Here is a 23082-nt window from a genome sequence, read left to right on the forward strand (position 1 = left end):
AGGGAGTCATAGGTCCTAAACCTAACTCCAACCAAGAATTGGATGGATGTTCGATTGAATCCCACCAAGGTCAAAAAAACCTCATTCTCCTGCTTCGAGTGGAGCTTTGAAACACCCTTGCATGCTCTGTGAGGAAGTAGAACCTCTGTCCTTGGCTCTGATGAGGCCACAGCTTGACTGTGTCTGGTTCTGGGCCCCTCAATCCAGGAAGAACACTGAGATGCTGGAGTGAGAAGGGACTGGAGCTGAGGATGGGTCTGGAACACAAGTCTCACGAGGAGAAGCTGAGGGAGCTGGGAGTGTTTAGCCTGGAGAAAAGGAAGCCTGGGGAGGATCTTACTGCTCTCTACAGGTACCTGAGAGCGTAGCCAGGTGGGGATCGGTCTATTCTCTGACAAAAGGACAAGAAGACGTGGCCTCAAGCTGTGCCAGGGGAAGTTTAGGTTGGACATTAGGTGTAATTCTTCCAGAGGTTAGATATTGGAACAGGCTGCCCAGGGAGGTGGTGGAGTCACCGTCCCTGGACTGGACGTGGCCCTCAGTGCCATGGTCTAGACACGATGGCGTTTGGTCAGACTGCACTCAAGGATCTCAGAGGTCTTTTCCAACCTAACTGTTCTGTGATTCTGACAAGAAACGAGTGGACGGGATCACTGATGTGAAATCAGAGAAAAACAAAAATGCAGCAGCGACGCCCAGGAGGCGCCTGTCTGATTTCCATCCCTCCCCACATCCCGCCGCCAGCTTCGGTCCGGAGGTTTCCCAACACCGCTTACACCCGGCCCAACCCGCCGCGACTGGGGGGTTTAACGACTCCGGCGGGCGCAGAACGGCGCCCGTCCATCACTTCTCCAAAGAGCTGAACCATCTAGGCAGGCTCGCAGGAGCCATCCCATCTCCTGCCGCGCCTCCCCCTCTTCCCATGCCCGGTGCCCGCGGCTCGCTCCGGCCCCGGCCCCGCCGCGCCCCCCCGTGACGCACGAGCCCCCCCCGCCCCCCCCCCCCGGGCCCGCGCACGCGCGGCCGGAGCCTCGCGCCCGCTCCCGCGCCCGTTCCGCGCCTGCGCCGCGGGGCCGCTCCCGCCCCGTCCCGTCCCTCCCCTCCGTGCCCCGCAGCTCGTGTGACCGGAGCGGCGGGAGTCGGTCCGCGCCCGTCTGGGAGGCCCTGAGCCCGCACGCCACCGGCACGGGCGGCCGCGGCCGCGGGGAGGGACGGACGGACGGAGGGAGGGAGGCGAGGCGGCCTCCCGGGTGTCCGGCACCATGAGCATCGAGATCCCGCCGGGCCTCACCGAGCTGCTGCAGGGCTATACGGTGGAGGTGCTGCGGCACCGGCCGTCCGACCTGCTGGGCTTCGCCGCCGAGTACTTCGCCCGCCTGCGGGATGCCCGCGACCAGGAGGCGGGCGGTGGCCGCAGGGTGGTCAGCTTCGACGGGGAGCCCATGCAGACCGAGTCCAACGGTGACGAGGAGCCCGACCGCGGCGACGACGAGTCCGACTCCGACTTCGAGCGTAAGTGCCGGCGCTGCCGCTGAGAGGGCGCCGGGGGCGGGGGGTCCTGCCGGGGGGCGCAGCCCAGGGCCGCCGGCCGCCTCCCCTCCGTGCCCGGTTCCGCGGCCGCTGGGCAGAGCGGGCAGCGAGGAGGGATTGAATGGGGGAGAGGCTCCGCCGGCTCCCGCAGCCCCGCGGTGCCGCCGCTCCCGCTCCCCGCGGGCTGCCGGCCGTGCTCCGGGAGCCCCGGCTCGCCCCGACACTGCGGCCGGAGCCCAGTCCCGGGGGTGTCCGGCGCTGCCCTGGGCGGCCGAAGTGCCCCGGGGTCTGACCGGGTGTCGCCGGGCAGCGAGCGAGCTGCCAAGCATGTGATAGGGAAGATCATGTGTTATTGTGCAACCTCTTCTGCACTTATCTTTACATTTCTGTCTTTAAATCATTGTAGACGAGTGTGGTTGGGATTTTTTCGCTGAAACTGGGGTGGTTTATTGCCTCCGTTGTGTATTTAAAGTGGCTATTATAAAGCACTGAAATAACTTTCGCTATTTAGCAACATACTAAAATTCAAAGCCACCTGTATATTGCTGTTTATACTGTCAGTCTTGAAGATGGAAAAGATACTTAACCTGAGCTGGACAATGAAATGCCACTTGTGATACTGAAATTTTTATTCTGTCAGAATTGTACTGTGTGTTTTGGGCTGCGCAGTGTTTGTATTTGGGGCTGTGAGCCTCAGTGTGAGGAGTTACTCAGAATGCCTGTGAATGGTGGTACTTGGCACACCCAGAATCGTGGACATGAAATCACGGAATACTTTCTCATTATTAGTAAGTATCTTGAAGGGGAGGGAAAGATGGGAAAAGGCATGCTTTCCCTGAACTTTCAGTGCCCTCGTTTGAAGGTCTTGTGCCCTTGACCTATAACGTAAAGGTTTCTGACTTTTATTGATAGAGGATCCTCTTTTAGACCAATTACTGGATGTCACCTTGTGGATGAAGTGTGCTCTTAACATCTACTTCCTCGTTAACAGTTCTAGAGAAACAGGAAGAAATTAAGCTATGGAACAAATAATTTTTTTGATTAAGGAAGCATTGAGATGCCAGCTGTTTTTGCAGCCCTTGTAGGCTAGGAACTTCACTAAGTAAAACACATCTTAAGCTGTTGAAAATAGACAAAGAGGACATGGAATGTGCGAGAGGACAAGAGTGAAATGTACAGTCAGAATGAATTAAAAACCAGTTTGCAATCAGTATCTGGATTTGGATGTTTTTTCTCATGAGAGAGAAGTTCTGTTTAAGGCATGAAGAAGAACAGATGAAAGGTGAAGGGTAAAGATGTGGACACACTGGTGGTGATTGAATTGAAGTTAAGGAAATGTTCAAGTATGAGCACAGATTTATGGAAATTACAAGTGATTTTTTGCCCCCCAAATCAGAAGTATTCTCAAACATCTCTAAATGTGAAAGAAGTTAAAGTTTCTTGCCAAATGTATTTTAAAATTAAACTCCACGTTGGAAAAATTTCAGTAGATAGTTGGATGTAATTTTTAAAAATGTGCAGTGTCTTTATATTAAATATTTTCCTTAAAAAAAAAGGAACCCAAACCACAAAAAACCACAGCTAACAAAACGAAACAAAAAACATACTCCAGTGTCTTTGAGTGCAATTTTGCTATTTTGTGATCAATTTACCTAGATTTGGGGTTTGAAATACCGTCTTCAGGGAAGTAAGTGTTAAATTTTCTTTCTGAATGTCTGCAACTGCAGCTGGAGGGATTCTCTGAAGTTAAATGTTTTCAGATAAAAATGAAAAAATTTAATGGTGGCATACAGCTTTTCAAATGCAGCTTTACATAGTGAGGCTGTCCAAAGCAGAAGGGTGGTTCCTTTGCTGCGTGTTTCTGCTTATCATCTTTCTATCTTAGTCAGAGAGAAAATTAAATTAACAAGGCTGGGCACTGTCACTTGTAGTAGGGGCCTTTGGGCAAGTGCCACTGTCAGTAATGCTGTTTTGCTTCTTATCTGAAAACCCATGCTGTTCCCCCCTTGTGGTTTCCCAGGAACAGTGCCATGTTCCCTGCAACAGCAGGTGAGGATCCCTCTGGAGGGTCAGAGAAGTGATTCTTTCTTGCGTTTAACAGTGTGGGTGACAGTCAACCATGGCTATGTGTTAATTCGGTTTCTATTGTAACTGGTGTCTCTGTCAATGAAAAATGTTAAGTTAAAGGTTCTGATACCTGATGGCTGTCATGGGTAGGATGAAGACAAGGTCCTGGGTGCCTCTATCTGCTTAGTATTTAAAGTACATGTATAGATAGGGAAAACACACAACGAGAGACTCAGATAAAGGAGAGACACAGATAATCTCGTTGGATGGACCACAGCACTGTTTTTTAAGACTGCAGTTTTTCATTTTAGACAATTTAGGAAAGACTTCAGTGAATTTCACTGTGCTTTCCTAGGTTATGCTTTCTTACTTTAGAGTTGCTGTGACAGGTCAAATAGATATGTTTCTGTGTCTGTTTATAAATAAGAAGATGAAATTGAGTAGTTATTTTTGTAAATTATTATATTAAGGAAGCTTAAAGCTAGTTTAAATAATTACCCTTACTGTATATGTTAGAAGTAGGAAAGATCTTGACGAATAACGTGCTTGTCTTCATGTGTGTGTGTCTCGCCCAGTATTAAATCTGTGCGTGTCACTAGGCACACAGAGAACATTTTAGATATGTTATGTGGGGCTTTTTGTATGCTGAGTACATATGGTAATAGTAGCAAGAATAGGTCAGAAGGAGGTCTTGGCCTTTGGTGTAAACCATGTGGCAAATGTCTTCACGTAGTCACAGTGGTGCCATAGTGGCGCTCCATCCATGTGGTAAAAGTCACTGAGACTTGCTAGGCTACAAAAAAAAGGCTTTTATTCTCTTAGGATGATCACTCTTAGGTGATGCTTAGGAAATTATTTCCAGGTTTGTTTCCTGTATGACCGCCCTGGAGTTTCATCCTTCATTTTAACTGTTTTTTGTACGTGTGATTAAAGGACATCAGGATGTGGCTGTTCAGCAGAGTGCATTGTAAGGCATGTGTGGAAATAAAATGATGATAGTAGTGGGGGAACCTCCAGAAACGTTTATACACTGGGCTGTGGCAGAGAATTTAAGAGATACAAAGCCTTTATTTGTTTGGTATAACTGCAAAATTGAGAAGTTGGGATGGTTGGGAAAGGTGCAAAGCAAGACCTTAAAAAATCAGGCTGAGAATGTAACCAAGGACAGATAAGTATTCTTGAAGAGTGTCATTGACCATGATGCTTGTACTTTTAACAAGTAGGCTGTGAATGTATGTGTTAAGGCTGCGAAAATGACGCCACAGAAATGGTCTGTTCACTGTTGGAGTTACTGCTTTGGGAAAGCTCCTGTTGAGGAGCACACCTGAAGGAAGGCAGAAGCTCTGCTTCCCTGTCCCTTGAAGCAGTTGCACAAAGGTGCAAAGTGCTTCACGATTAACTTGCTGTTTTGTCTTACTTTCTGTAACAATAAAGCTACTTGTATGTGTTCTTGGAGGTATTAAGTATAACAACTGGGCTGAAATATTTTTGGAGTTACACTAGCTTGAACAGCTCACATGTTTCAACTAATGACAAGTATTTTTGTTGCAAATAAAATTTTACCTTCTCAGGATTTCACTTTGATATTGAAGGAAAGATGATGTGTTTTTCAGCTGCTCCCTGAGCATAAGAGGGCCCTTCTTAGTATTTTGCTTTGGAAATAATCCTCTTCAGTATGCTCTTGTTGTGATGGGAAGTGGTGCCTATGAATCTGGATGGACAGGTGAAAAGATTCTTTAGCTCTTCACTGAGCTTCTGAATTGAAATTCAAGGATTTGCTAAATGTCATCTTTAAAACATCAGTAGAATATCTGAGCAGAAGAGAATAGCGTTAGATCTTGAATGTGGTACAGAATAAGAGTTCAGTGCATCTTTGAAATATTTAACCTTTTAATTGTTAATGGAAATACTTGGTATTAAATTAAACCTGTTTTAGATTGCTTATCTTCTTATTTTTAAGCATCATTTGCTTATGCTTTCTTACTCTGAACTGATGTCCTGTGGAATTCCTCAGAAATCACTGTTATATCAATCACACAGTATTTATGCTCTGCCTACATCAGTTCACAGGTTAGGCAGACCTCCTTGCTATTTCCCTGAAGTAATTCAATGAAACTTACTGAATTATAGGAGTTGGATGATGTTAAAACTTTTGCAGTATAGCATAAGAAGAATAGTGGTCCTTTTGAAAAATACTGCTGAAGTTTTCAGATGTAATTCAGATTCATGGGATATTGCACATGTTGCTGTGAGATACCATCAGCTTTAAAATTAAAGTACTTTGAACTTTTTACTAGTGCTTTCACCAACCTACTTCATCCTTAACTGTTAATTAACTGGCAATAAAGCACAGTAGCTCTCTCCTCAAATGTGCAATGCAAATTCAGTCCAAAGAGTAGCTACTGTATTTAAAATCTAAGTGGCACTCTCATCATCTAATAATTACTAGTTCTGCGTACCTTTTTTTTCAATAGTAGTTCTAACAAAGGTGTTTTATACTCTACTTAAGTAGTCTCTAGATTTTTAGGAAGGTGGAGGGAAAAGCTGGGATAATGGCTGGAGTCAGTGATCTTAAAGGTCATTTCCACCTTAAACAATTTTATGATTTGACTGCATTAAACCTTTGAATTTGGTATACAAACAAAAGAAATGCACATTCTTGCTTTATGTTTTAAAAGGTATGTTCAAACAGGCCTAGTGACCAGAAGGTATAGAAGAAGCTTTTGAGTTTTATTTGTTCTTTGATCTCCATCAATGACATGAAATCAATTGTTGAACAAAGTATTAGTGATGCATCTGTGTTTTAAGAGGAATATATTTCTGCATTTAATTTTCTAATTTTATTAATTTTTGGCAGCACAGTATTTTGAATGTGTTTAACATAAAAACGTGAAGTGAAGGACTATTGTTGTGCAGCTGCTATACTTGAACACGTCTTTGCTTTTACAGAGGCAGTTCCCCATGACTTAAATCTGAAGGATTAAGTAGAGTAGCTGCTGTTAGTACAAATGGAACTTCACTCCCTATATTTATCTTGTTCTCATAGGGGAATTTCGAAGATAAACTAAGTATTAAGGAAGACTGATTTTACTTCTTTTTAGTTGCTTAGTTGCTTGGACAGAACATGTAAATACCCTTTTTTCCTGGAGGCCTTTTTACTTCTGTATTTGTTTATCACAATAAAATTGCTTTTCAGCATTTGTTCTTAAGATTGCAATTACTGTATTATGAGGTTGTACTAGGAATTTTTTTAACTAAGTAATGCAGATCTAAGGAAGCCAGCAATTGTAGCTCAATGGGGCTTGGAGGAATGTTTCATCAGTAATCCTCTGTACAAAGGAAAGTTAATCAGAATGTGTCTGTAATAAGTCCTTACCTGAGACAGTAAAAGAAATAGAAGTATTAAGTAAAGGGATCAAAAGGTACTGACTGTCTGAGAAACAGGATTATAGATGGGTTGAATGAAATTCAGATATCCCTGGATATTGCTAAATGTACGTTGGTTTACATCAGGAAGGATGAATTTCTGTGTTACTTACCAAAGCTAAGTTTCTTGCAATTTTGACGTAGTACACTTAGAGTTATTTCTAACATCTTGCCCTCAGCACTGTTAATGTTCCTGTAGCACCTATTAGATATTCCTTACAATCTCTTGAGAAAGATACACTCTTATTTCAGTTTGCAGTTACTGTCTTGGCATAATTGTTCTGCTTTAAGTCATCAGTCTGTTCTAAAATGTGAGGATGCATGCAGTATTGTTTTTGTTTAAAATTGCATTTAAATCTGTATTTGTAGTCTGTTGCATACCAGTAAGAGTTTTCACATAACTCTTAAGCTTATTTTCTGAAAGAGCTTTAGATAGTTGCTATAACTGTACAGATAAATTCTTGACTCTTTCTGCTCTGTTGATATCCTGCTGTTACTCTCTGTACTAGCTTGTAAAAGAGCATAACTAACTATGAAGGAAATGGGTAACTAGCCATTATAAATAATTGCTGAATTCTTGAAAGTCTGTATTTCCATTTTGAAGAGTTTATTGTAAGAGAAGTTGTATGAAACTTCTGAAATTGCATTCTTCTAGCTGGTTCTAAAATTAAGCTAAAGGAAGATAACGTCTATCAGTACTAGATATTGTACTGAACATTAGCTTCAATTTAACTTTGCTATTTTTGTTTATTTAATAAACTAATATTAGAATGCTGAGACAGTTCTGTCAGAGCTCCCCTTGTGCTAATACTGAAGTTTTCTTGTACCCTCTTACCTAAAATAGAACAATGGAGATCTCGGAGAAGAGGAGGAGACAGCAGAGAAGAAGCTCACTTCAAGCTATTCACCAGTCAGTCATTAAAAACGTTAATGTCTGACAGAGCAGTTGCTCATTATTCAAATGAAGACTGGAAATGTAGCCAAGATGAGCTGTGAATGTTTCCCACTGGCTTCAGTAACGTTTTCAGCTTCATGAATGATCATTCATATTTTCTTGTGAAAGAAGAGGGAGACAGTAATAAATATAACTCACAAATGTACTGGTTCCTCTTTTAGAGGGATGTTATTCCTTCTTCTGTAATGGTCCTTTAGATTCCTTTAGTTATGCTTCTTTGTGTTCCATGCCTGTCTTTGCATACGTCTTTGGTATGTAACAATTGTTTGGTGGTTTTTGATGCATCAAGATTCTTTGATTCATGTAGGTTTAATTTTTTTCCTGAGGTGCTGTCAGTTCTACAGGCAATGGTGTGTGCTGTTCTCCAGCCTGCAGTTTTAATGTCTATATGTCACTGTAATATGAAACAGACAAGGGAAATAATAAATCATAAAAACATTAGTTAGAAAAACTGCTGGGGAGGGAATTTGGGAAATTTGAATGTGGACAAAATGCTCTTGTATAAAAGACTTGCACAGTCTTACTATGATAGTAATACTAATAAAGGTTGTTTGCGTAAGAGATCCTTTATAATGCAAAAGCATATTTTTCTTTTAAAAATATGGATCTGAAAGAGGGGCCATTGGATGGAAATTCCAGAAATGCATTGTGCAGAACAAGCATCTGTTTTGTGGTCATTGGTGTTTTGCCTGTGAGAATTGTGGAGATGATGGCAGTGTTCACTGCTGAAGTGGGAAGGATACTTAGAAGAGAGAGGAGATTTAGAAGAAAGCACCCTGTCTTACAGTTTTCATACTGCTGGGATTTGGCTTCTCCTTCATAAATACACAATAAATCATTTATAATAAAGGCCAGCATTTTATTAGTAGCAGTTTTGCTGGTAGTACTTTCCATACAGGGGCATTCATTTTCTGTGTAGAAATGGCAAATGATTGAGAGTGGCAGTTCTCTGTGCATAGATGTGGAAATTCCCTTTAGGGGAGAAAACATCTTTAGGAGCAGCCTCTCTTCAAGGCATGAGGTAGGGACTTCCTTCTGTAGCATTGCTTTTATTGTCATTTAAAACCAACAACAACCTTGGGGTTTATTTTGTAAGAATTGTTATAGCACTCTCTGTTCTATCCTTTTATTTCCTGGTGGCTTGCAGAACAGCTTTGCTTCTGTTCAGAAATGGTCTCTAGCCTGCAGGGCCTGGCATGATGTCAGCTTTTGGTGTGAGGTCATCTTACAGAAGTCTGGAACCCTGCATTCCTTTTTGGGTATTAGTGAAGTCCAGACCAGTATGGTCGGATCAGGGGCCTGACCAGCAGAACTGAGCAAATGGTCACAAAATTTCGCTCAAAACTGTTGTGTGAAGAAGGGTTAGGATTGCAGATTGGAGGGCAAGTACATGTTCTTCCACCACTGACTGTTCTGTCCTTCTGGATCCTTGCAGAACATGTGAAAACAAATGTGGAGTTTGTGTGGGGAATGAAATGTGGTTTTTTTGGATGAAGGTTGAGAAACTGCTTTGTAGTTTTCCTCTGTATTTTTGAATCAACTGTAGTGCCAATTTCCTCATTCTTGGTGATTGCGTATTGACAAACTGCTATAAAGCAGGATGTCAAAATGGCTCTTCATTTCCATTTTGGTTCTTCCTCCCTTGGGACAACATATTGTTTTCTGCTTCCTATTGAGAAAACTGTGTTCCATAGAAGAAATTAAAAAAAAAAACCCAGAAATATTTTTTTGTTATTTTTCCTGGTGAGGCTCCAGTAAACACTTATTTCTGTGGCAACACTTGTGCTAATTATGATGGTTCAGGAAGAATTGCTTCCTCAAGGACATGTGTAGTGAAGGAGCTGGTCAGTCTCTGGTTGTCATGGGTATGGGGGCTACCCCTTTCTGAAAGATGTCTCCTGTACAGCCCTGGAATGAAAATTCTAAGATTGAGTTACCTCTTTTTTTAAAAAAAAATGTTCATTTTTTTGACAGTAATTGTTCAAAAACAGTTTTTAAACATTTGATGTTATCAGTGTTTCTGTTAAAATTTGTAAGTATTTGTAAGAGTTGAAGGGTTCTCAGGTTAATAAACTATGAAAGATGGCTTATTAGAATAGATTAACGTTTAGCCTTCTGTCTTTCACACCTTTGGGGAGGTGTGGGGGAAAGATTCCATGTGTAGTTTTGTTATAAAATGCTAAAAGCTAATTCAGAGTGGTGATATTTGGAGACCGATTTCTCTAGTGTTAAACATCACTGGATACAGTGTTTTTAATTCTAATCTTGAGATGGCATAACTTTATGATAAAAAGCCATAAACATGACTTGTATTTTTTATGAGCATCTCTTACATCCCTGTGAAGTAATTTTAATTTCTTACTGCTGGAAACATGTAATTATTAACTGCTTTACCAATTTTTTCGTAGTACTATGAAATAGTATAACTTTGCATGCACTGATTTTGCTAGTGGTTTTAGCCTTTCTTAGCTTTTACATGCAGACACTTCGCTTTTCTTGCTGGAGGATCTGCAATGTGTACATTTGTTGTGAAGCACTGTGTGACTCGGGGGAGTTGTATCCTAGAAGTTTTGCTACTGAAAATCAGTTCATCTGGAAGCTGAACCATGCAGCACTTGCCACCTGCTGCAGTTCTTTTTCGTCAAGGAAATTTTTGTCATTGCATCCAGATATTGTCAGAATGAATGTTACTTGTCCAAGCCCCTTGCTGAGACTTCGGACATCCATGAGCAGGTTTGGCATGGTGCTCAGGGACCTGGCTCAGTGCTGGATTTTGCAGTGTTGGGTTTGTGGTTGGACTCAAACAATGATCTTAAAGGTCTTTTCCAACCTAAATGACTCTATAAAAGAGGATTTTCTCTGGTCTGGGTAGAACACACTGATGTTTTTTACTGTTATCCATTCTTAGGATACAGAACATGTGTCTGTCTTCACCCTTCCTCTTTCCTAAAAATCCTTTTCCTGTGAAAGTGTACAGGATGCAATTACTGGAAGTGTGTGTGGGGGGCTGTCTTGTCAAAATAAGTTTTCACATGGAGATGATTCTTTTTTCAGCTATATGTTGTAAGTAACAGTTGAATGTTGATATAATGTTGTTAGAAGTGTAAATCTGAAGGAAGAAAAGCTATAAAACACTTTCGAGATGTGATACAGAAGTTGTTTTTGCTCATTAATTTGGTTGTGTACCACAACCCAAAGATTGCCCAGATTAGAAGATTAAACAGTTTTAAATTTTAAAACATATGAATTCATAATCCACTCAAATTTATTTATACCTTATTTACTAAAAAGAGCTGTAACCAATTTATATTTCAATGAAGCAAGGTTTGCTTGTGAATTATTGATGACTATATTGTACTGGCAATGAAGTAGTACTTCATGTTCTGCGCACAAAATTGCCAGAGATGTTAATAATGGTTCTGTAGAAGCCCTCATACTTGTGTAGGTTCAGTTTGTGTCACCCCTCAGTCCTCTGGCTGCCACCCTCCTGCAGAGCTCAGGCTGTTCTGCCTGCTGGAGAGACATGGAAGCACTGGGTGCATTTCTCATTTTGTTGTCACCAAAAAGAAAAGTGCCAGACAAGAAAACGATCATGTATTGTAGAATCAGTTGTGCTGATGCAGAGGATCCTGCACTTTAGAGATGAGGGAAAGCAAGGCAGAAAATCTGCTGTCCAGTGTTGTGACTCTGAAGCTCCTGCAACAGCATAAAATCCTATAAATCCAGTGTACCTCCTCTATCACTACTGTAGATAAATCTGTATGTAGCAAGGACACAAATTGCAGGTTGGTGTGGGGGTTTTGGTGTGTTGTTTTTGTTTCGCCTTTTTCTTTTTTTTTTTTTTTAACTGGAAAGCAAATTCCTTCAGTTCCAAATATATGTAGAACTTCTTATTAGCAATTGACCAACATTTTATGATTTTGAGTTATTAAAAAATGTGGTGTGTTACATTACACAACTCTTTTCTGCAATTTTTTTTAACATATCACATATGGGAGAACTAGTTCTATGAATTTTTTTTTTATAATTTCACAGATCAACAACACGTTGTCAGCCTTTTTTAAGCACTTAATACAAAAAACCCCAAAACGGTAAAAATTAGACTGCCAGAAAAATTGAAGCAGCTTTTAAAATTGTTGATCTTTTGAGAAAGGTAATTTACAAATTGTTCAGGCAAGAATAAGTCTCCAGAGGTGATTTCTTGTGCTGGATAGAGTGCTAAATCCAAGAAAAGTCATAGTTGATCAGTTGATAATAGATTTCTTTTGTGACACTGGCTAAGCGGGCTGATACTCCTGCTGAGGTTTGTCCAGGATGTGGATACTCTTTGGCTTTTATGTGGCATTATTATAATAAGAACTAGTTTGGTATATTGCAATAGTGTCAACACTGAACATTTAAAAAAATGCCCAAGAAAGTGCTCAGTTTGCAGTTACAAGGAATGTGCCCATAGTAAGAACCAGTAGAAGCCCAGGCTCTTTCTCAGCCTTGCTCTTCCACCTTTCTCCCCTTAAAAAAACCCATCCAAACAAATTAAACCCCCGCAGCCCAAAATCTGTGCAGTGGCTGTGTCAGAATTTGCAGTTACCTACCTGGACACAGGATGTCTGAAACTAGATGCATCTACCTGCAGATGAATTTTACTTCTGTTTGCCTTCTGGCCATCAGAACTTAAACTGGAAGCAAAGCATGAATTTTCATGAGCTGTTGAGGATTTCTGTGGAATTACAGAATGGTTGAATTTGGAAGGTGCCTCTGGAGGTCATCTTGCCTGACCCTTTTTGTGAAGCTCGACTGCCTATAGTGATTGCCTAGGACCATGTCCAGATGGCTTTTAAGTATCTCAGAGGATGGAGGCTCCAGAACCTCTCTGGGTAGTTTATGCCAGTGTATGCTCACCCTCACAGTAAGGAAGTGCTTCATCATGTTCAGGTGGACCCTTTCTGTATTTGACTTTATGGCCATTGGTTCTTGTCCTGTCACTGAGCACCAGTGAGGAGAAACTGCCTCCATCGTCTTCCAATGCCCTTCAGGTATTGATACGAACTTCTCTGAGCCTCATCTTCTCTAGGCTGTCAGTTGCAGCTCTTTCAACCTGTCCTCACACAAGAGATGCTCCAGGTCCCCTCACTGTCTTTATGGCCCTTTGCTGGACTCTGTCCAGTATGTCTGTGAGTCTTTCATGCTGGGGAGCTTGGAACTTGACACAGAACTCTTCCAGGTATGACCTTTCCAGGGCTGAGTAGGAGGGAAGGACCACCTCCCTCGACAGCAGCGTTGCACCAAAAGCTGTCCAGAATACCCTGGAACCAGCGTGCCTTGCCTGGCACATACAAGTGTGCTTATGCCTTGAGTTAAATGTGGATATGTGAGATTAGGCTCTGAATCAGCTTGAAGTAACACTTGATTGAAATTCCTTGTGCTCTTTTATTCAGATCAAATCAGATGACAGCACAACCTATTGCAGTTTTGTCTTATGTAAAAACACAGTATGTTTCATCATTCAGTTGTCAGCAGGAATTGGTAATGAAATGTGAAGTGACCCGGGCAAAGAACTGTGGGCTTTCATGCGCCACTATTACATGTAGGATGCTATTCTTAAATTCTTCCTAGATACCTATAATTAAACAATCCTGAACTCAGGTTGACCTGGCAGGTATAGCTGTGTAACATGCCTTCTGGGTGTATGATACACCAGGCTCTCTCCATGTTGCTGGTTGTTTCTGCTGCGCTTCAAATCTCTTGTTCCGTATTTTTCTTCTAAATTGCTCTTTTGTAGAAGTAGTTCAGTTATAGTTGTTTCATACTGTCTGTCACATGAGATACACCTGACTGTGAGAGTGACTCCAGCCTATTTGTCTGAGACTAAACAGCTCAGAGGAGAAAGGAGAAGCTTCTTAGGCTGCATCTCATCTGTAACTGCCCATGTTAATTTTTCCTTTCTGTTGTAGTCCGAACTTAAGCAGCCCAGCTACCTATCACTGATGAAAAAGGCCAAGACCAGCCCTTTTTTTCCTTGGCATCGACACAGATTGGAAGTGATGCTGCAATCAGTGGTCAGTGATAGGTTTGTTGTGCTCTCAGGTTTGGGACTGAAACCTAGCTCTGTCTTCTCAATTTCTTTACTTTTCTACCCTTCCGTCATAATGTGTTCTGAAATGGTGGCAGATCTGCAAGTGCAGGCTTGAGACCGAGCATGTATGTATGTCCTGAACACAAACAATTGTGTCTTCCCCTTCAGTGTAACTCCCTTTTCTGTGTTGGCAGCCGCTCTGAAGCTAAGAGGATCCAGTAATCCAATTAGTCTATCAGAGGAGGGCACTGGATCATGATGACTCTGTTGTGATGTTGCCTCTACTTGCATAAGTATTTTTGTGGCGGCATAACTGTGTACCTTAGTGGCTTGTGTCTTGAATTTGGGTTTGATTTGTGTTTGTTAAAGTACAGTGGCAAAGTTGGTGGAATATAAATTCCCCAAGGAAGTGTGTATTTCATGAAAAGCAAGTGTTGCTGTTCTTAGAGTTTCTTTGTCATTCTTAAATACTGATGAGACTGAAATTTCTTGCAATGTATCTAAGATCAGTTTGTTAGTGTAACAACCAGTTGCTTGTACTGGACAGAGCTTTGGATTGTGTGTATATACCTGCACACACACACATACAGTTTTGTCTCTGTAGATTGCTGCTCACTGCCCCATTTGTCAGAAACTTACAGCGGAGTACAAGCAGAAAATATGCAGGTGACTGGGAAAATGTAATTTTGTGTTACCATGGTTTGGCAAGAATTTGAAGCAAATGATAATGCTGTTGACTCAGGGCTGTTTTTTTTTTTAAATTCTAAGAAAAGGTAACTATTGTTCGTTCTAGAATAATTAGTCTGACATTGTAGGAAAGTATCTTAATTCACTGAGTACACCTGTTAATTGAATTTTTATTCAGGTGCTCTTATGTCCTTGGCAATGCTTGAGTTTTAGATTTTTAGAAATGCCTTGGGCTTCATTGCACCATTTCAGTTGCACTGAAGTTCAGTTGTCATTGTCCCCTTTTGTGTACAAGTTAAATTTGCTTAAGTATATATGATAGTGAAAGATACGTGTTCAGTTGTATCAATTTGTTGTCTCTCTTTGAAAATTATGGCTGAATATGAACCATATTTTGCTTATAAGTAGTTCAGGGTGCTAGTAAATTACATTAGTTATGGATATGATAGTCAATATTTGATTTCTCAAGATAGCTTTTATATCCTGATACCGCATTATTTAAAGACACTATCAGTCTCAGTAGGACTTTATGCTGAGCCTGCCAAGCAGCTGCCAAGTGCAGATAGCCAACATTTACATTCAGTGTTGTGTGATGGTAGCTGTGACATGATTCCAATTAAAAGCTTGGACTGCACACTGCAGATGTCTTCTGAATATTAATGTGCACTACAAACAGAGCAGATGGAATCTCTTTAAAATACAATGCAGTGAATGTAAAATTAAGGTTGTGTTTCTGGTGAAAACTAATAGGCAGTCAAAAATTTCCTTTTTTCTTTGTTTTTCGTTGCTCACCCACAAGAGTATCTGTGCATCATCATCATCTTTCTTTACATATAGGAGGAAATCAACTCTTCATTATGCATTCAAATAAAAATACAGCATTATTCCGTACTAAAGCTTTCTCAAATGCCAGATGTACCTAGAAAAATATTAGGAGCAAATGCAACATTTACTGTGCCTTAAAATATGCCTCTGCCTTGAGGATAGATAATAGTTGAAATACAGGATGTCTATGAGTTATTGGAGGTGTTCTGTGCAGTGTATTAGGAAAAGTCCATCCTGCACAGGTGCGTAGAACAAAACTGGGTAATGCAGAGAATGACAAGAACATCAGTGGTGCACTGCAGCCCCAAAGTTCACTGTCAGAAGAGAGCAGCAATCCAGCTGGGAAAGTGTGTGTTAATTGCTGAAGTATTTACCATGCTTCTGTGGCAGTCCATGAGAAGTAAATAAAGCCTTGGTAGTAGGAATAGGTTAAGGGCCTTAAAATCAAACAGGGTAAGTGTGGTATTGAAACAGAAAGTAGAAGACTTTCTGTGGGAGTGGGAATTGTAACTCCTCTTTGCAGCTGCATTTGTCTTCTCCCCTAGAGCAGGAAGGAGGTGTGTGAAGGGAGTGTACAGGGAGAAGAGGTTATAGAAAAGGCAGAGACAGGAGGTGTGGAATACATGGAGCCAGTGCACAAGTGCACTGCTTCACTTGTGCCATTACCATAGCTGTGACATGCTTGTCTTCCACTCTTTTCAAACTTAATTTTACAACTGCTTATACCTGAGGCTGTATAAACACTAAAGCCAGTGTCAGTGATAGCATTTTCCACTTAATCCCTATTACCATATGAAGATTTCCCCCAAGATCTGCATTTGGATTATATTTGTCTATATATAGTTATATTGCCTAGCTAATCCTTCTCTCAGAGCTATTGGCCAAGCTGTTAAGAAAAAGTTCCTGGCTTCATTGATGGTATTTATTTGATACCTGCCTACTTCCAGAAGAATTGACTCTGTGCCATTCTGGAGGATAATATTAATTTGGTAAGAATGTTTTTAAAATCTAGACCACGTTGGGACTGAGAACAGAGTTGCACATTAGGTTTGGGAGAGGACAGCACTGTCACGGTGACAAAGAGCTGTGTCTGGACCTTGCTGAAGCTGGTTTTGATAGTGATGTCCCAGGCTGCTGATGTGGGAACCATCTCACCTGGGGAGGAGTTTAGGAATTGGCTGATGAGTCTAGCCTCCTCTTGTGAGAGGTCTCTGGTGGGTTGCTTTTGTTATTTTTTACAATGTTTAATGCATTCAGATGTTCAGAATAATGGTGGGACTTTTAATTAGGCTTCTGAAAATGGAAAAACAAGTCCCCATGACTGATTCCAGTGGCAGATCAGGATTGACTGAGACTGTTTTCTTTGGAGCAATGCCTTATGTACCTCTTGTACCTAGCAGTGGCTCTGTGCTGTGATAGAACGCAAATTTAATAATAGTGAAGTGTACAAAAAATTGACTTAGGTTTATTGCGGGTTTTTTTTTTGCTTGTGTGAATATTTTAGCTTACTCAGATTGCATTCACCTGTATACAATTCATTATTTCATAGAAAGAGATATATGCAAGAGGCACAGCTGGAAATAATAAAAATACACTGATGTGCCAGATACAGCTAAATGACATTTTTAATGACTCATTTAGGAATTATCTCCAGGATTTCCAAATAACTTTCAAATCAGCTTTCCAAATAACCCGAAAGAGGTTTAAATGTTGTTAGTTTGCAACATAGAACAATGACTGCACCTTACAACTAGGCACAGGATAAAAATCTGATCAAAAGCCATTGGGGTTTGATGTTTTAAAAGGCATGAGGATGTGGAGTTAAGTCTTAAAATCAAAACCATTGTAAAAAGCCAATCAAAATACAGAAAGTGTTGTTTTAAAAGAACTGTGTTTGTCAGAGCTAAATGTTGCTTTAAACAGCACTTCTGCAGTTTCCAATGAAGAGATTTGAGACAAAATTTGTCTTCATTATGTTTCAAAAATTGTAAGAACCCTGAGGTATTAATACTCCTGCCTCATCCATCTCTGATCTCTGGTGGATCAGGAGACTAGTAAATAAAGAGGTGAGGTTTGAAAGCAGAACTGGTAAGATAGGAAGGGTTAGTCAAGAGCCTTGAAAAAGGAAGGGGCTTTCTATTTTCTGCCACTGATTCTGTTCATGAGGGTGAGTTGTCCATGTTTCTCACTGATTGGGGAATGCCTCGTGGTTCCCTAGATAAGATGCCACTATAATTTTCTGTATGAAGTATTTATTTTAAGGAAACTTGGCAGTTACTTCTTCTTGATGTGATGTTTTTGTTTCTCTGTGGCCTCATTCTCATCTTTGACCCTTTCTTGCTTTTCCATTGTCAGACAATCCCAGTGGAAGTCACATTCAAATATGTGGAGGATATTTTTTATCACCTACTTAACGTTGGGTTTGTAAGCTTAACTTTTCTGATATTACTAATGTGGCTCCTTAGCTTCCCTGTCTCTGAAATGCCTTCCTTTCTAAGCCTACTCCTAAAGCCCATGCAAATTCCCCTTTTTCACTTGCTTTGTTGTACCGTACCTTCCAGTGTCTTGCCTCTTCTGACAAAGCTTTGCTGGTTTGTCAGCTGCTTTTTTAACTTTCCTGGATTTTTGCAGTATCTTTCTTTCTCTGTGCAGTGCATAGATTTGTCTTTTTAATACTTGAAAACATTCCCAAGTCTTTTCATTTCAGTCCATGGCAATCTCTGTTGTGGTATCAGCATATGGTTATATCTTTAATCACTGTGAAATGTGTCCTTTTAGCTGGGATTGTACCTCAGCATGGGGAGTTTTTCTAATTTCATATCTGTAAAGCAAGTGCATGCCTTGTTGCTATCTCTTTGATCTTCATAATATAGATTACACTCATAAAAAATAAACACACACAAAAAAGAAGTGCTGTGTTTGGCTTTATCTGAGACATGTCAGCAAGAAATAGGAGAGGGCTGTGTGGGTCATGCCATTGCAATGTCAGATAATGTGAAGTGCTGCTTGATAGGTATTTCTTCTCCTGTACTCAGGCTTCATCCAGGCTGTATGAACTCCTGAATTCTGAGAGCAGGTTTATGGTCCTCCTCTGGTGAGAATGAATATCTGCTGAGAAACTTAATGTAAATAATACCATGCGTGACTGTTCATGTTCAGTTATGCAGAGAGAATGCTGAAATAGTGATACATTGGAAAAAACCAAAACTCTAAAGCCTTAGTCAAGAAGTGCCATCATAACCAGAGATTCACACAGATTTCTTTCAGTTAGTCAAGCAATGATTTCTTTCTTGAATTTATCAGCTGTTTAAAGTCTGTCCATTCCAGAATGCATATTCATTTTTCTGCTGTAATGAAAAACCAAAAAAGAGCCAACTCAAAATAGCACAACAGTTTTAACTTTATAAACATCTTTCTTTCACTGACATAAATGCTTTGCTTGTTGACTCAACTTTTCCCTTCAGAAGTTATTACATTCTTTCTATCAGAGGGGTTCTAAAAAAGTTGGAAAGCAAGGGTCAGAGACTCTTCTAAACTGAGGCTTTCAGACAGTGTTTCTCTATTTTGTTAGTAATTTTTAAATACAAATTAAAAAAAAAAATCAATTAAATTGGAGACCAGGATGTGTTACGACTTTGTTTTTATGTTTTATTCTCTTGCTATTGATGACAGCTGTTTTTCAGTACCAAGAAATAACAAGGTATCTATGTCTGTTATTTTTACAACAGCAGACAGGAAAACCATGTTTAATAGCAATGTATTTTTTTTTATTGTTTTCTGAATTAATAGATGTAAAAGTCTCTTACAGAAGAGCAAAGCCTGTGTGTACCCAATTGTAGATCATGGTTTCTACTTTTCTGCCTTTTTATGTTTTCTGTGCTCCCTCTGCTCTGTGAAAACTCACTTCTTCCCTAGTGTTCCCTGACCTTTTGTCTTCCCCCAAATGTCTGGCATGCTTCAGCTGACACCATCAGGGTCTCTCCTGCCTATCTAACCGGGTTCTGAGTTTCCATCCTCCTCTATAGGGGGTGAGTGGGCAGAGGAATAGAAGGAAAAATAAAAGGGTTTCTGTCTGTGTTGCTTTTCTGAGAGAAGCCTTGAGGAGAACTCAAGGTTCCAGAGCTGCCTCTGAAAAAAATCTAAGTAGTTTGTAGCCCTACCTGTCCACCTTATAAAGCAGAGATGTGGAAGGGATTGGTGAGAATTTCCCACTATCCAGCAAGGGCATCCTGAAGGAAGTCATGGATACACAACTGTTATATTAGTAGCAGTCACATGGATCTCTTGTTCTAGTTACTTGTTGAAAAAAAAAAAGGTTCAAATTGGTATTTGTTGAAGTCCAGTTGCATATCTGATGATGAAACTACTTTCTGCTCTAGATTACTTTTTAATTGCCAGGAATCCTAAAAAGCTGATACTCGAATCTATGAGTTTTCTCAGAGCTGTGATGGTTCCTATTTATGTAAGTCCATTAACAATCTTGGTGTGTAGAAAAACAGTTTGACAGCTGTAGTCTGGCACTTCCTTATCGTAACTTGATATAACATTCCACAGAGACAGTCATGCCTCAGATTTATACTCCTCTCTGCTTCTGGTATTTCAGCTTTAATGGTTTATAGTGTCAACTCATGTGTTGTTTGGAGAAACTTAATTGACTTGTTAAATTAGAGCAGTTTACATTCTGTTTCTCTTTTTGTCTCTCTTCACTTAGTGTGATCTTGTGCCATGATTCAATGGGAAAGTACTCTGTAAATCACTAATTTGTGCTACTTGGTTTTAATAAAGCTGGTATTTTGTGCCTATGCTCTTTGAACTCTGAGTACTCTACAATGATCTTTGCTTCATCATTCATCAGAAGACCTTCAAAAATTCTTGATTAGAGTTACACAAAAGATCTGTATTAGATATTTATGTGCACAATAGCTTAACTTAGTGTGCTGCTATAAACTGTATTCAGAATCACAAATAGTCGTGGGGATTTTTTTAACCCTAGTTGAAATTAGGAAGTGTTTACAGATCATAGTAAAAAGCAAAGTGCTTCTGAAGAAAGAAGTAAGTTTTCAAGGTACATCCAGTACAGAGCAATGACACCTAAGACTCTACTGTCATGCCTGGAACGCCAGGCATGTCCCAGTCCTTTGTCCCTGAGTTTTTTTTCTTGTGACTCTAAATTGATCTTTTGAGTTTTATTTTGTCTTTTTCTAAAAGAATTTAATGTTCGTAGGATGTGTAAGAAGTGGGTAGCAGTAGCTGGGAGAGTGATGGTTGTACTTCTGTTCATTTCAGGCTTGTGAGTAGTGTAGAGAAACAGCTTTCCCTGTTATGGTAGTAGTGTACATCTAAAAAAGCCTGATGTTATTTTTTTTTTACCAGTCACTTTTCAAATTCACTGACAGAGAAGGGAGCCCACACACTGTAGGAAAAGCATGCTTTTAGGTCTGGTTTTAAAGAGTGGTTTTACTGTCACTTGTTTGCCTTAAATCCTGTAATTGTTGGTTTGGTTTGAAAACAGTAAAAAAAGTAATATCTGTGTCCAATTTTCACCTATGGGGCTGTATTTTATACCTGCTTATAACCAGTCAGAACCCTTCTAAGTTAAACATAGTGAGTCACAGTAGAGCATCAGATACTTCAAAATAAATCACAATGCCAAAGCAAACTGAAGGATATTGGAGAAATTCCTGGTTTGTCAGTTATGGAAATTATTAAAAAAACCATAAAATTAAAAATCCCAGTATCTGATTTACATCCCTAATTTTTCATGTGAGAAAGCCCAATGAAATGGAGCCACTAGCTAGTGGCAGTATAGTTAGTTTTAGCCACTAACTGTGTGGCAATACTGCTTTTAGATGTAAGGTACATTTTTGAAATAAAGTAGTGGAATGTACAATACTGATCTATTTATGCAATTCATTAAAATATTTTTTATTAAATAAATAAAATGACCTACCTTTACTTTGAGGAAGAAAGGTTTTTCACTCTGAAGCAGCCCATTAAGTGTTCCTATCTGGTGCTTCAGTCTGTGCCTCATCACAGTATGCTCCCGCACGTACTCGTTGAGCAGACATTCCTGATTTTTCTTGAACAGTGGAGTAGGATAATTGTCCTGAGTCAGTTCTGGCAAAACTGTGGAATGCACAGCTTGATCTGCCTTTCCACTGCCAGAATCACTTGCCTTTGGCTGCCAGGGAGGAAATTGGGCCGTTTTGCTCTCTTCTGGTACAATGGTTTAATTTACTTCGGTTTTTGTTGTGTTTACCCAATTACTGTGTCTTGGTTCCCATGAGCCAAGTAAAAGCAGGAGCTGTGCCAAAGATATGAGACATTTTGAACTTGAATATTGCTGCACCTGAGGTTTTGACATAATGGAGAGTTTATAATACAATCGTCTCACAACAAAATATTTTAATCTTATTACAGTTTTTGCAATTAACATATAATAACATTCATATCATTAGCAGAGACATGGCCCATTGTTCAAGCTGAGCTGTGGCCCATTGGTGTGTGGCAGGGGGGAGTTTTAACTGGAGATTAAAAAAAAAGAAATATTTTTTTTCTCTTTCCCTCTTTCCAAGCAGCAATTTAATCTTGTTCCTGTAGATCCCAGATCTGAGTGGTACCAGGTCGGTGTGCTGGATTCACAGTGTGGGCAGAGTTGAGCTCTGAGGACTACTCTGGCATAGGAGCTTGCTCTTGGTGTGTCCATAACCATTGATTTCAATTAGGTGTCCTTTAGTGCTCAGTCTAGGAAATAGGCTGTGTTAACAGTAAAATGTTTTATTCCTTCCTCCCCATCTAATGTTTTGGAGTCTGTCCACAGAACAACGGAGGTGTATGTGGGACCTTGAGGAGTTGTTTCTCTTAGCAGTGCTCAATGCCAGGCTTTTCCTTCACATACTTCTAATGGCAAAACACAAGAAGAATGCCATAGGAGTGGCAATACTGACTGTGCAATACTGAAAACAGTCATAAGCAAAGAGAGCTTTTCATTGGTAAGCCAGAAGGAAAAAAACCCACTAATCTTCTCTACTAGGAAATGTCAGATTTTATCTCTTTAGCATAAAAATAGTCATCTGACAACACATAAAAGTGAATTTTATACATGTTAGAACTGTCACTGGTGTAAGAGATGCAAACTATCATTTTAATCTTAAAAGCTTTGTGGAGGCAGAATAATAGTACTCTCTTAACTGCCCTTAAAAGGTTATGTGTTTTTCTCATTTTTAACACTGGAAAACTTGATGCAGTTTTGATGACACTGAACCCTGCTATGGGATAAAATAATCAAGGTTCCAAAAGAAGCCATTGTTTTTGGATTTTTTTCTATGTTACCCAAAGTATGTCAGAGTCTTCTGTAGCATATTAATTCTGTTCAAAGATATGAAAATATTATTCTTCACTATGAGCAATAAATGGGTGTAGAAGTCATACAGTAGAGAAAAAATTCTGTATGTGCAAGATAGAGCCTGAAGTAATGTATTTACTCACTAATGATGTTGATTAAAAGTATCTGAATCCA

At 40.3% G+C, this 23082-nt stretch overlaps 1 protein-coding gene across 1 annotated transcript in view; it reads left to right on the forward strand.

Annotated features, from left to right (window-relative positions):
• Positions 1 to 1068: 1068 nt before the first annotated feature.
• PRKAR2A (protein kinase cAMP-dependent type II regulatory subunit alpha) overlaps positions 1069 to 23082 on the forward strand; it is a 59806-nt gene continuing 37792 nt past the window's right edge. Inside the window, exon 1 of the mRNA XM_058844711.1 lies at positions 1069 to 1512. Within this exon, the coding sequence (XP_058700694.1) occupies positions 1263 to 1512 (250 nt within the window). The 5' untranslated portion in view covers positions 1069 to 1262. The remainder of the gene's footprint in view (positions 1513 to 23082) is intronic.

The sequence above is a fragment of the Poecile atricapillus genome, chromosome 9 (assembly GCF_030490865.1).
Source record: "Poecile atricapillus isolate bPoeAtr1 chromosome 9, bPoeAtr1.hap1, whole genome shotgun sequence".
Classification (NCBI taxonomy): Eukaryota; Metazoa; Chordata; class Aves; order Passeriformes; family Paridae; genus Poecile; species Poecile atricapillus.